Source organism: Aethalodelphis obliquidens, unplaced genomic scaffold, assembly GCF_003676395.1.
Source record: "Aethalodelphis obliquidens isolate GAN/ISIS:26980383/991018 unplaced genomic scaffold, ASM367639v1 scaffold3, whole genome shotgun sequence".
Lineage (NCBI taxonomy): Eukaryota > Metazoa > Chordata > Mammalia > Artiodactyla > Delphinidae > Aethalodelphis > Aethalodelphis obliquidens.
The window spans coordinates 49605316-49619921 of NW_020837947.1; the positions used below are offsets into that span (position 1 = coordinate 49605316).

Here is a 14606-nt window from a genome sequence, read left to right on the forward strand (position 1 = left end):
GCCTGAGATTGCTTCCAGCTTTAAAATTCTATGATTTGTGAAAAGGAGCTACTTCTTAGATAACTAACAACAACGTAAATCCTTTATGTTTGGCCTTTATCAAATATAGGCTATAGGATTTAATATGTAAACCAGATAATTTAAAGGAAAAAAGTTAATAAAGTGTGTCAGTGTATTTTGACAATAATAGAGTGGGACAAAGAGTATATGTTAAAAGCAAGTTTCTTAATAGCAAAGAAAAAAATCAAATTTGTAAAAATGGAGGTTGGATGTTAGCTTGAGGAGAAGTCTTTGATTTTATTTACTTGAAACTATAATCTCATCGACCCCTAAACATGAAGATAATCTGAAAAGGCTTAGAAGCAGTGCAGGAAACATTGTAAAAACAGTGACACACAGAACCTCTTTCCTTTGTTCATCATTTTAGAATTGTTTCTAGGACCTTTGAGCTGTTAAAGAGATCATTTTATATATTGTGTGACATTAAAAATAGTCCAAATGCTAAAGTTTAGAGCATAAAGTTTAAAGTTTATATTTGTTATCACCATAAAGATTATTCAAAAGGGTGTTCATACTTGGAGTACATACTTTTCAGTAGAACCTAGTATCTATAAACTACAGTCGGGACACAGAGGGAGAGAGGATCTGTGAAAGAGAGGAATTAAAAACAGAAAATTAACCATGAGTATTTTTTTAATAACAGAATCTACTTTTATTATATTCCATTTATTAGTAAGTAGGCTATTTCTCTTTACAGTTTTAAGACTTTATTTTAGTTGATATTGGTTACTCAGTGTCAGAGAAAGGGTAATCCTGTTTTTACTTGTTATAGGTAAAATGAATTTTAACTAGCATCCTGTTTTTGAAAGGCTTTCAGTGTTTTTTTTTTTTAAATTATTTCAGATGATGAAGAAGTTACACCAGCAAGAGATGTATCTCGTCACTTTGAGGATACTAGTTATGGCTATAAGGATTTCTCTAGACATGGAATGCACGTCCCAACATTTCGAGTCCAGGTAAAATGACAACTTGTTTTATGTACATGCTCAATTAGAAATACCTCAATCTGACTTAAAATAAGAAAGAGCCATCTGGATTTGAGAACAGAAAGCAATGCAGAGAAAAATAACTTTTCTACGTACACGTAATTCCCTTAGGTATGTTTATTATATTGTTAAAGTTCATAAATCAGTTGCTCAGAATTCAAAACACATTCACCCATAAAGCAAAATTACAATAGTGGTTAGGTTCCCAGAGATGGTATGCAGAAACCCAATTAAAGTTCCTACTATGACGAAACAATAAATAATAGTTGTGTTTGAACCTAGCTTGCTTTTATAGCACTGTTTTACTGAGCCCCAGTGTTAAAGTGAGGCGATTTCTGCCCTGATATGCACCAGGCCTGAGTGACAAGAGAAATGTCCTCACAGCATCTCAGGCATTATGTGTGTGGGGGTGAAGGGAAAGAGGATGAGAAAGAGTGAAAGATTTGCTTAAATTAGGACTTATAGGGAAAGCAGATTTTTTGTTTTCTTTTTTAATTTGGGTGAGTTTTTACAGATACCATAGAAAATAAACCATGATTACAATAACCTAATTCCCTTTAAAATATGAACTGAATGTCATTTGAAGCAATGAGAATTTTTAAAGGTTTCAAATTTAAAGCTTAAAGAGGATTCACATAAATAAATCTTATTCCAAAATTACTTAGCACCCATCTCTTAGAATAAATAAAGTTCCTAGGGTAAGGAGTAGAATTATTGTTGGTAGACCCAGTTTGTTTAGCTCCATAATCATTAACTTTGAAATACACAGTAAAACTTCCCAGTACAATTCTGTATATACTGAGTCCATGGAAACTTAGGGACCTCGTTGTCCTCCAGGATACCAGGGTCCTTCTCTGTTTTCACTTTGGCAGGAAGCACTGTGCTAAGTGCTTTGCAAGTATATCTCAGGAGTAACAATTGCTGTATCTTCTAGTTCCAGAATAAAAGTTGAGAATCGTCAATTAGCAAACATTTATCTATTCTGTGCTGTAGTTTTGTAAGACCGCTTCCAATCCGTCAGTAGAAACATACTGTAGTTTAAATGTTTTTCTTAAACAGTCTGTTATATATTTCATTTAGATAGGTAAATATATAATTCAGATGAGTTGGTGTTCCCAACTTTCCCAATTATTGTGCAGGGGCTATTATAACTCTTCTACCAGAATTATGAAAATATTTGAGAACTATGATTTTTTTTCTTTGCTCAAGGAACTAACATATTGTTTAAGGAGACAGAATTAGGCACAAGGAAGAATTATAGAATATTTTACTCAATAGTGAAGTTGTATCATGAAATATAAAAGATTACAATTGAAGGGATCATGTGGACTGGAAAATTTTATGGAGGGAGATTAGGATTTGAGAGATTTGAATGGTTTAAAAGCATGGGCATTGTAAGCAGAGGAGACTGTAGGCAATAACTGAGCATAGGTTGAGGGAAGGGATCATAAACTGACTGGGCTGCTAAGACCTTCAAGCAAAGGATAAGTGGGAAGTTAGTTTAAAATTGATCAGATTTGTAGGTGATGATCAGATTTGTAGGTTTTGACCATAGTGATGGCATAATATCAAAGAGGTGTTTTAGGAAAATAAATATGGTAGTAACATTGAAGTGGGAGGTTATTAAGTTTTGCTTGAGATGGAAAGAAAGGAAGCAGGGAGACTTTAATTTGGGAAAACTAATTAGGAGACACAATTAATAGGGCTGAGAATCAGAGGTGGGTAGGAGGAAAAAGAATGAATGATGGATACCTTGAATTAAAAATTTACAAAGTTTGAGGACCATTTGAATGCCTGCAGCAATAGAAAAGGAGAGTGGCCTCCCAAGATGGGTCATCTCTGGAGGCTGACGGGGGAAACAGTGAGAGAAAGCTGAATATGGGTGACCTGTGTGTAAGGGGAAGAGATTCCACTGGTTTTTAAACTCGCTGAGTTCAAAATGTAACTTTTGCATGTTGCAGTATAGAAATTGAAAACATCAAACTGGAATGCAAGTGAAACTGAGAGCTAGGGATGTACTAGAAAGGCAGTGGATTTCAGCTGCCAGTAATTTCACTGCACCGAAGAGCGACAGACATAGAACTATAGTTGGCCACGTTTTAATTATTCACATTTGTTCTGTTCTCTGTATTTAGGACTATTGTTGGGAAGACCATGGTTATTCTTTGGTAAATCGTCTTTATCCAGATGTAGGACAGTTGATCGATGAAAAATTTCACATTGCTTACAATCTTACTTATAATACAATGGCAATGCACAAAGATGTTGATACCTCAATGCTAAGACGGGCTATTTGGAACTATATTCACTGCATGTTTGGAATAAGGTTAGTCTGTTTTCTTATGTTTATGAAGAGGTATTTTCCTTTAGCCTAAATTATTCAGGTGCTTGGAACACATATGCACACAGACCTACGTTAACATACTCAAAACCATCCCCTCCCCAATAGCTTATTTTTATGCATTTTGTGCTTCAAAAACTTGATTTTTTGCAGCTTGGTGTGTTTTCTCTTGCCTAGCTAAGCAGGAGGGAGAGTTAGGAATGCTGACAAGAGTTAAATAACAGATGCCTCCAGGGAAGAGGAGAGCAAGCAAGCTGGCCCAAGAGCATAGAGGAAGAGGCAAAGTTTGTCTCTGAACATTTATGGTATCTTTTCCCTTTGTATCATCTTTTATCTCCTGACACACTCATACTTCTACCTTCATGGAACTTAGAACTCTTACAGTACCCTTCTAAAGAGTACCTACTCCCATGATATTTCATCAAAATACAAAACTTTCATATCCTGTTAGGTATTCAGCCACATTTAAACACAGCCATCATAAACCACCTTCTAACATACATAAACAACCATGCTGTGGTACTTTCTGATTATTTTAGCTGTAAAGTCACACTTTCTCTTGCTTCTTCACTTTATCAGTAGCCAGGCTATGACTTTAGACTCCTGAATGGTTATACAGGACCCGCTTTCTTCCTTTTCTACTAAAAACCAATTAGGAGACTTCAGTTCTAGGCACTATCTGCCAGTGCGGCAGAGGAGACATTGGTGCCTACGACCATCTTGGCTTAGCCTTTCCCAAGTGTAGACACTGTGAAGCCATCTAGAGACTGATTCTTTCCTCTCAGACACCTCTCCCCCTTTTTTCCTCATCTGACCCCAAGAACTCCTGGAAACATAAGAAAAAAAATTTATTTACACAAATAGATTATAATTGATATATCATGTAATAGTATCAATAAGTATTATTGTCTGATTAATTTGTTAATTTTTTTAATATCAGCAATACTCAAACTTTGTTTCCAGAATTTGTTCCTCAGTGTGGTTGCTTATTCATGATTGTAAATATACTGTTGCTTGGGCACTGGCAATTTTTTTGTTCGTCTGACTTCTGTTTCTTACCCCTTTATACTCATTCATCCACCCCCAATGAAACGTAAAAATTGTAAAGCTGTCATTTTGGGGGATAGCTACCTACACAAAGAGGGGGAAAGAATACAGCATTTACTATTGATGTCTGTACTTCCATAAGAATAAAACAGACTATACATAAAATTCTCACATTATCTTTTAACAGATATGATGACTATGACTATGGTGAAATTAACCAGCTATTGGATCGTAGCTTTAAAGTTTATATCAAAACTGTTGTTTGCACTCCTGAAAAGGTTACCAAAAGAATGTATGATAGCTTCTGGAGGCAGTTCAAGCACTCTGAGAAGGTAAGTACCTATTGTGTTTACTCTAACTTAGCAGTGATCCTTATTCTCCTTCACCTAATCTAATGGGTCTCAAACCCCTTCCATCACTTCTACCAGCCCAGATAAGAACATTCCAGATCAGCTGTCTCACATACCCCTTGGAAGGGAGAACCTCATTATGGTTTAAAGTAAAAGAATAAAGACAGGGAGAACCAGTGTGCTGGCCTCTCCTCAGAGTGCTGGCATCACTGTAACTGCTTAAGAGAAAGAAGAGAGTGTTTGTGAATGATGATTTGGCAGGGAAGTTGTTATTCTAACAAACCTTCAAGAAGAGATGTGATCGAATATAAATACAAGCTCAAAACATCTATCCAAAGAAGATCAGACAGCTTTTGTTTTGAGAAACTGATGTTATTCAGTGGCACACAGAAAACATTTCTGGTGTTTATTAGATGCACTGAAACTGACTGTGAATGCTTATAACCCTATCTCTTTTTTTTTTGCATCTTTATTGGAGTATAATTGCTTTACAGTGTTGTGTTAGTTTCTGCTGTATAAGAAAGTGAATCAGTTATATGTATACATATATCCTATCTTAAATGATAATGTGTCTTATATTCAGGTTCACGTTAATCTGCTTCTTATAGAAGCTAGGATGCAAGCAGAACTCCTTTATGCTCTGAGAGCCATTACTCGCTATATGACCTGATGCCTTTCCTCCATTAAAGAAGATGAACGATCAGCAGATATTGTCCTACAAGGGGAAGGTACTAAGCCCCAGGACCAATGGTAGATAAAAGAATTCAGAAATCCATTGTGCCATGATTCCTTTAGTTTCTGCTATTTTACTGTGGAAATGCCACTGCTGGCACAAGCAGTGAGTGCTTGGCAGCTTCAAGTTTAGAGCTGTGAAGAAGGGCTGCTGTTCACAGTATTTTGCTTTTTGACAGTACAAGATGCTGTATAACTTTTAATACAGCAAATAGTAACTCTCAAAATCCTGTTGCTTTTATGTTAAAAAATAACAAGAATTGGAGCATGCAAAGAATGGGACTTTGATAATGATGTAAGCTTTTATATTGATACATAAAGGATTTTAGATATTGGTGCTGCTATTCCTGCTGGTGGAATGAATAGAGTGGCTGTTCCAGTTAAGCTATTAGTAATAAAGTGAACACTGCTACTATCTGAGCCTACATACATAATTTTTGTGGTTTCAAATTAAACCTGCATATGTGTTAATTTTTTTTGCACCTAAAATTACTCACAGCTCGGCAAAGACCATTATGATGGTAACAGCTCATTTCTTTCATACAGTTTTTTAATTCAGTTATTGGATGATACTAAATTACAGTGGCATTCTTAAAGATTTTCTTCAAAAAGCAATCTTAAATGAAAGTGTGTAAATTATAAGAAAAGCTGGCTACCTTTTGATATGCTGTTTCCCAAGATTCTCTGACACTGGAGGGCAGCTGTCTTGTACAGTATTTTTGTTTCCAGCACCAAAGTTATGGGAAATATTGCTGTAGACTGCTGCGCAGTCCCAGGTGCATTCTGCCCCTCTGCTCCTGCCCACCTCATGGTCCCCACTTCAGAGGTTGTACAGCTCCTTAAATAATAAAGCTGGAAAATATATTTAGTCAGGTTATCAAATTTGATTTACAAAAATGCTAGCTTTGTTTGAAATGCAAACAGGCTTGAAAAAAATGTATTAAGTACTTTGTATTCTGGAGGCGTGAACTGCTTTTGAAGTCTGTCAGTATTATTGGTATTTTTCAATAAAGAATAATTTTTCTGCAATTTTTTTGCTGTCTCAGTCTCTTAAAAAGTCATGACTTCACAATCGGTAGCTATGCTGTTTCTTTTGACTTTTTCATTAGCCATCACACTTAAATAATTCTGTAATCAGATGAGAGACTTAAATGGCAAACTCTTGAAGTCACTTTGAAAGATATAAAGAAAAGTTTTATCTCGGAAATAACTGGTACAGCCCCATGCCTTGTCCATTTTGAACTGAGGTGGACTGAGATGTTTTAGAAGTCAAATAGAATTATTAAAAATTATTAGAAACAAAGGCTAATTAGGGAGCCACTACAGAACAAAAAATGACACTGTCAAACAATTAGAAATAGCTCTAAATTTAATCAAAGCTGTTGTAATAACTCTCTTACTCATCAAAACATTTACTGAGCTCCATTTAGTGCCTATAAATTTATAGTGTGGGATGGGAGGCACAGTTTTGAATGGAGGGGATGTACTTACCTTCATGGCTGTTGAGAAGATTGAGAAGATAAGACTATCACCTTAGATAAAAATTATCTTCAGTATATTTAAAGATATACATAAGCCCATTTCTAGACAGCTTACAATAATATACAAATGGTCTTACCCATTGAATTTGCATCATACCTCTGCCCTTTTCTGTCTGCTGCTGGGTTTTTTCATCATAGCAATACAGATGAATCCAACAAGTAAAGTTGCACTGGATTTAGTTAAATTTTTACTCATTCTGCTTCTGCTCTTTGTTCTTTGCACTTGCTCTTGAAAATACAAAATTTCTAATAGAGGTTCTAATCAGTAGTAGGATGATCACAAAACAAGATAAACTGAATTCATTATCTTCTTTCACTGAAGCTTATAAACTACTTACAAATCATGATTTGAAATTTTAATGAGTAAGAAAGTGTGCTTATATCGAAAGTAATAAAGGCATGCCTGTGATACAAAGTTGATGTTTCAGTACCTCCCATTTAACAGGTGTTTCTTATTACTCAATGTTTTCTCAAAACTAAACACACAGGATTTCTAATGTCACTATAATCTTTGAAACTAATAGTTTCCAAAATAACTGGGGATGGTAAAATAGAATACACGATGGAATACCAAAACTCTCCCCCACAAGAGGAATTTTTTTTCTTAAATAATCATGAATAGATTTCTGGTTGAGGTTTCCAAGATTCAATTTTTAAATCAGTTTTTTGGTAAAAATTGGGGAACTTTTTTATTAGATGAAACTTAATTCAGTATCTCTTACTATAAGAATGAGATTAAATTCTAAACATTTATGTATTTACCACAATTGTTAACTTCATATAAATAATGGTGATATTTTTAACTTAAAATTCATTTAAGAGTTAAGAAATTTTTAATTCTTCTAATGGTTTACGTATTTCAAATTATTTTGATAACAGACCATTGGTAGGTAAGTAAATAAATAAAACTTGTTGGATAAGCATGTTTTCCAAGCACATTTCACTCATTAAGATACTCAGATTTTGTCACATATTTGTGACTAGTGAATATCAAGGGAAAGCAAAAGGCAGGTAGGTGGGGAGTGACATCACCAGTGAAGCTCCAGGTCCTTGTTCCCCATGAGACACTGAGCTAACAACAATATAAGGACCAAAATACCTTTGTGAGAACTCTAGAAACCCCTTGGGAAGCTATAGCTCAGGCAAACACAAAACCAGGAGAAGGCTGCACCAAAAGGTGTTAAGAAAATTTGGGGCATTTTGCTTGTCCTAGCCCTTCCCTTTGCCTGGCACAGCATGATGCAATTGAGAGGAAACCCCCAATTCGTGGCTCCTCCCTCAGGACAGAAAGGAAGAAGGTGAACTTGTGTCCAGTATTCAGGCTTGTCTGGGGGCTGTTTGAGGGACTGAATTCTGTCTCACCTGACTTGGAGCACTAGTGGGAGTGGTAGCATGGTTTGGATGCTGGTTGTGGGCCACTGAAAACAGAAGTGAGCGTAGAGGTGCATTAGAGCAGCAGGGAGTCTACAGTTCTGTAGGCAGGTACAGGAGATCCAAGAGTACAGCCGGGAATAAAATAGAAAGTGGAACAGGAAGCTCCTGAGAAGAAACAGAGACAAGGAAATTAAGACAGTTAAAAGCAGATATATATCTTGGAATGAAAGCATACACACATGCCCAAAGAAGATACGTCCCTGGAAGTAGCTATTTTTCAAATGCCCAAATCTCAACAAAGTTCACAGGGTATATAAATAAACAGAAGAATGTGGCAAAATCTAAGAAACAAACCTAGAGAAACCAACCCTAAAGCAATGCGGAAATCTGATTTACCTAACAAAGAATTTTAAACAGTTGTCTTAAAGATGCTCAATGAACTAAAAAAGAACGAGACTGACAAATCAGGAAAATGATGCATGAACAAAATGAGAATGTCACTAAAGAGACAGAATAAAGAAGAAATCAAATTCTGGAGCTGAAGAATACAATAATTGAATTAAGGAAAAAAAACTAGAGTTCAACTGGAGATTTGATCAGAGAAGAATTAATCAGTGACCTTGAAGAGTTACTGATACTATCAATAACTTTAGAGTTACTATTAGTAACCTTGGAGGTTATTTGATATTATCAAGTCAGAGGGACAAAGAGAAATGAAGAAAAGTGAAGAGAGCCTAAGGGACTTAGGGGGACATCAGTAACAAAGTGGGGAGTGGGCAGAACTGTAAAGGAATGGAGTTTTGTATGCAAATCAAGTTCTTATCAGCTTAAAATATTCTTATAACTTTAACATTTTTAAATGTAATCCCCATGGTAACCACAAAGAAAATCTCTTTAGAATTTACACAAAAAGAAATGAGAAGGAAATCAAAGCATGTCACTACAAAAAAAAAAAAAAAGTCAGTGAAACACAAAGGAGGAAGAGGGGAAATGAGGTACAAAAAAGCTACAAAACTTGCAGAAAACAATTAACAAAATGGCAGTAGTAAGTCCTTCCCTGTCAGTAATTACATCAAATGTAAATGGATTGAATCCCCCAATCAAAAGACACAGATTGGCCAAATGGATAAAATAAAAAAGAGGATTCAACTATATGCTGTCTATAAGAAACTAACTTTAGATCTAAGGACACATATAGACTGAGAGTGAAAGGCTGGAAAAAGATATTCCATGCAAATGGTAACCGAAAGAGAGCAGAGGTGGCTATATGAGTATCAGACAAAAGGGTCAATTCACCAGGAAGCTATAACAATTATAAACATATAGGCACCAAATACCTAAATATATGAAGCAAATGTTAATAGAATTGAAGAGAGAAATAGATAGCAACACAATAATAGTAGGAGATTCAATACCCACTTCCAAAAATGAATAGAACCAACAGAAGATAAATAAGGAAACAGAGGACTTGAACAACACTATAGATTAGTTGGATCTATCAGACATATACAGAACACTTAAACAGAAGAATATACATTCTTCTCAAGTGCACATGGAACATTCTCCAGGACTGACCACATATTAAGCCACAAAACAAGTCTTAACAAATTTTAAAAGATTGAAATCATACAAACTATCTTTTCTGATCATAATGGAATGAATAGTAATCGATAGCAGAAAGGAAAACTGGAAAGCCCACAAGTATGGAGAAATTAAACAGCACATTCTTAAAAAGCCATTGCAAAGAAGAAATCACAAATGGAATTAGAAAATATCTCGAGATAAATTAAAAACAGAACACACCAAAATTTATGGATGCAGTGCTAAGAGGGAAGTTTAGAGCTATAAACTCTTACATTAAAAAAGCAAAAAGATCTCAAATCAACAACCTAACTTCACACGTCAAGGAACTAGACAAAGAACAATCCAAACCCAGAGCTAGCAGAAGGAAGGAAACATAGAGCAGAGATAAATAAAACAGACAACAGAAAACAATAGAAACAACAAAACAAAGAGTTGTTTGAAAAGATCAAAAAAATTGACAAACCTTTAACTAGATTAAGAAAAAGAATCAAATATATAAAATCAGAAATGAAAAATGGGACATTAACAACCAATGTAAAAAAAAGGATAGAAACTATTATGTATTGGGTGGGCCAAAAAGTGCCTTCAGTTTTAAAGTAAAAATAAAAGACACATTTTTCATTTTTACCAAACACTTTATTGAACGATGCATTCACCCTTTTGTTCCACTTCCTTCTGCCATTTTTCAGGCACCTTCATAATTCTATCTTCCCAAAACTTTATCTTTTTTAAATATATTTTTTAATTAATTTTGGCTGAGTTGGGTCTTTGTTGCTGTGTGTGACCTTTCTCTAGTTGTGGCAAGGGGGCTACTCTTCATTGCAGTGTGCAGGCTTCTCATTGCGGTGTGCAGGCTTCTCATTGTAATGGCTTCTCTTGTTGCTGAGTGCAGGCTTTAGGCACATGGGCTTCAGTAGTTGTGGCTCGCAGGCTCTAGAGCGCAGGCTCAGTAGTTGTGGCACACGGGCTTAGTTGCTCCACAGCATGTGGGATCTTCCTGGACCAAGGCTCGAACCCGTGTCCCCTGCATTGGCAGGTGGATTCTTAACCACTGTGCCACCAGGGAAGCCCAACTTTTATCTTTTTGAGCAAAGAACTGTTCCAGGTGCCTTCTACAGTCTAAAATTTCAAAAAATTGAAATTTTTTCCATTAAGAGAATTTTGTAAAGAACAAAATAAATGGAAATCCAAAGGTGCAATGTCTGATGAATACGGCAGACGAATCAGAACTTCCCAGCCAAGCTGTAACAGTTTTCGCCTGGTCATCAAAGAAACATGCAGTCTTGTGCTATCCTGATGGAAGATCACGTGGTTCCTGTTGACTAATTCTGGACGCTTTTTGTCGAGTGATGCTTTCAGTTGGTTTAGTTGGGAGCAGTACTTGTTGGAATTAATCGTTTGGTTTTCTGGAAGGAGCTCATAATAGAGGACTCCCTTCCAATCCCACCATATACACAACATCACCTTTGGATGAAGACCAGCCTTTGGTGTGGTTGGTGGTGGTTCATTTCACTTGCCCCACGATCTCTTCCGTTACACATTGTTGTACAGTATCCACTTTTCATCGCCTGTCACAATTTGTTTTAAAAACAATGTTTTCATTACATTTCAGTAGAGAATCACATGCAGAAATATGGTCAAGAAGGTTTTTTTCACTTAACTCATGTGGAACCCAAACATCAAAGCAATTCACATAACCAAGCTGGTGCAAATGATTTTCAGTGCTTGATCTGGATATTTTGAGTATGTCGGCTATCTCCCACCAGGTATAACATTCATTGTTCTCAATTACTGTTTCAATTTGATCGCTATCAACTTCAACTGGTCTACCCGACCGTGGATCATCGTCCAGTGAGAAATCTCCAACACGAAACTTCGCAAACCACTTCTGACACATTCAATCAGTCACAGCACCTCCTCTATAAACTGCACAAATCTTTTTATGCGTTTCAGTTGTGTTTTTACCTTTCTTGAAATAATAAAGCATAATATGCCAAAAATAGTTTCTTCTTCCATCTTCAATATTAAAATGGCTACGCAAAAATTCACCAATTTTGATGTCTTTTTTTAAACGCATGCCGATATGACAGCTGTCACATACAATCTAACAAAATTGTTCCAAATGACATTAAAAACAACTAACTGCTACTAGAGCCATCTTATGGAAAAAAACGAATGAAACTTTTGGCCAACCCAATACACAAATTGGATAACTTAGAAACACACAACCTACCAAGACTGAATCACGAAGAAACAGAAAATCTGAACAGACCTATAACTAGTATGGAGATTGAAATCAGTAATCAAAAACTCTCAACAAAGCCCAGGACCAAATGGTTTCACAGAAAAATTATACCAAACGTTTAAAGAAGAGTCAACACCAAACTCATCCAAAAAACTGAAGAAGAGGGAACACTTCCAAACTCATTCTATGAGGTCAGCATTACCCTGAAACCAAAGCCAGACAAAGCGGCTACAAGAAAACTACAGACCAGTATCTCTGATGAATACTGTTGCAAAAATCCTTAATACTAGTAAAGAGAATTCAATGGCACATTTAAAAAATGAAGATAGATTCCTGAAATGCAAGGATGATTCAACATATAAAAATTGATCAGTGTAATTAATACACCATGTTAACAGAATGGAAGGGGGAAAAGCACATCATATCAATTGATGCAGAAAAATCATCCGGCATAATTCAACACCCTTTCATGATAAAAAATACTCAACAAACTAGGAGTAGAAGGAAACGATCTCAATGTAATAAAGGCCATATGTGAAAAGCCCACAGCTAACATCATACTCTGTGAAAGACAAAGCTTTTCCTCTAAGATCAGGAACAAAACAAGGATGCCTACTTGCACCACTCATAGTACCAGAAGTCCTAGCTAGAGCAATTAGGCAAGAAAAAGACGTCCAAATTAGAAAGGAAATGTAAAATTATCTCTCTTTGCAAATGACATGATCTTATATATAGAAAACCCTAAAGATTCCCCCCTCACACACACACAAAATAAAAAATTAAATTTTAAAAACCTGTTGGAGATAAATTATTCAGCAAAGTTGCAAGATACAAAATCAGTTGCATTTTTATACACTAACAATGAGCAATCTAATAAGGAAACTACGGCAACAATTCCATTTATAATAGCATCAAAAAGAATAAAATACTTAGAAATAAATTTAACCAAAGGAGTTTAAAGACTTGACACCGAAAACTACAAAACATTACTATAAAAAACTAAAGGAGACACAAATAAATGGAAAAGGACCATTCGATGAGGAAAGGACTGTCTTTTCAACAAATGGTTCTGGGAAAACTGGATATCCACATGCAAAAAAAATGAAGTTAGACCTTTACCTTACAACCATACACAAAAACTAACTAAAATGGATTAAAGGCCTAAATGTAAAAATTAAAACTTTAAAACTCCTAGAAGAAAACATAGGGGGCAAAGCTTCAGGACACTGGATTTGGCAATGATTTATTCGACATAAGACCAAAAGGCAACAGAGAAAATAGATAAATGGAACTACATCAAACTTACTTCTATGCATCAAAGGGCACAATCAACAGTAAAAAGGTAACCTACAGAATGGGAGAAAATATTTGTAAATCATGTATCTGACAAAGGCTTAATATCCAGAATATATAAATAACTCCTTTAACTCAACAACTACCACCAAAAAACAACAAAACAAACCAAAAAAACCCCACAAATAGCCTGATTAAAAAATGGGCATCTTACAGTTTTCAGAGTACAGGTCTTTTGCCTCCTTAGGTAGGTTTATTCCTAGGTATATTATTATTTTTGTTGTGATCGTAAATGGGATTGTTTCCTTAACTTCTTTGTCTGGTTATTTCATTGTCAGTGTATGGAAAAGCAACAGATTTCTGTATATTAATTTTGTATCCTGCAAACTTGAATTTATTGATGAGGTCTAGCAGTTTTCTGGTGGCATCTAGGATTTTCTATGTATAGTATCATGTCATCTGCAAACAGTGATAAATCATACTACTTCTTTTCCAATTTGGATTCCTTTTAATTCTTTTTCTTCTCTGATTGCTATGATGAGGACTTCCAAAACTATGGTGAATAAAAGTGGTGAGAGTGGGCATCCTTTTCTTGTTCCTGATCTTAGAGGAAATGCTTTCAGATTTTTACTGTTGAGTATGACATTAGCTGTGGGTTTGTCATATATGGCCTTTGTTACGTTGAAGTATGTTCCCTCTATGCCCACTTTCTGGAGAGTTTTTATTATAAATGGATGTTGAATTTTATCAAAAGCTTTTTCTGCATCTACTGAGATGATATGATTTTTATTCTTCAGTTTGTTAATGTGGTGTATCACACTGATTGATTTGCAGATATTGAAAAATCCTTGCATCCCTGGGATAAAACCCACTTGATCATGGTGTATGATCCTTTTAATGTATTGTTGGAGTCAGTTTGCTAGTATTTTGTTGAGGATTTTTGCATCTATGTTTGTCAGTGATATTGGCCTATAGTTTTATTTTTTGTGATATCTTTGTCTGGTTTTGGTATCAGGGTGACGCTGGGCAAAAAGAGTGAGTTTGGAAGTGTTC

At 35.5% G+C, this 14606-nt stretch overlaps 1 protein-coding gene across 9 annotated transcripts in view; it reads left to right on the top strand.

The window, feature by feature from the left end:
* SESN1 (sestrin 1) overlaps nt 1–14606 on the top strand; it is a 130979-nt gene that overhangs the window by 101285 nt on the left and 15088 nt on the right. For 5 of the 9 annotated variants that reach the window (XM_027089122.1, XM_027089104.1, XM_027089129.1 and 2 more), the window contains 3 exons: nt 904–1016; nt 3182–3372; nt 4622–4766. In XM_027089122.1, coding sequence (XP_026944923.1) covers nt 904–1016; nt 3182–3372; nt 4622–4766 — 449 coding nt within the window. Of the gene's footprint in view, nt 1–903; nt 1017–3181; nt 3373–3564; nt 3693–4621; nt 4767–5367; nt 6546–14606 lie in introns of those variants that run through there. The other 4 variants (XM_027089113.1, XM_027089153.1, XR_003429208.1 and 1 more) reach the window with 3 other exon arrangements.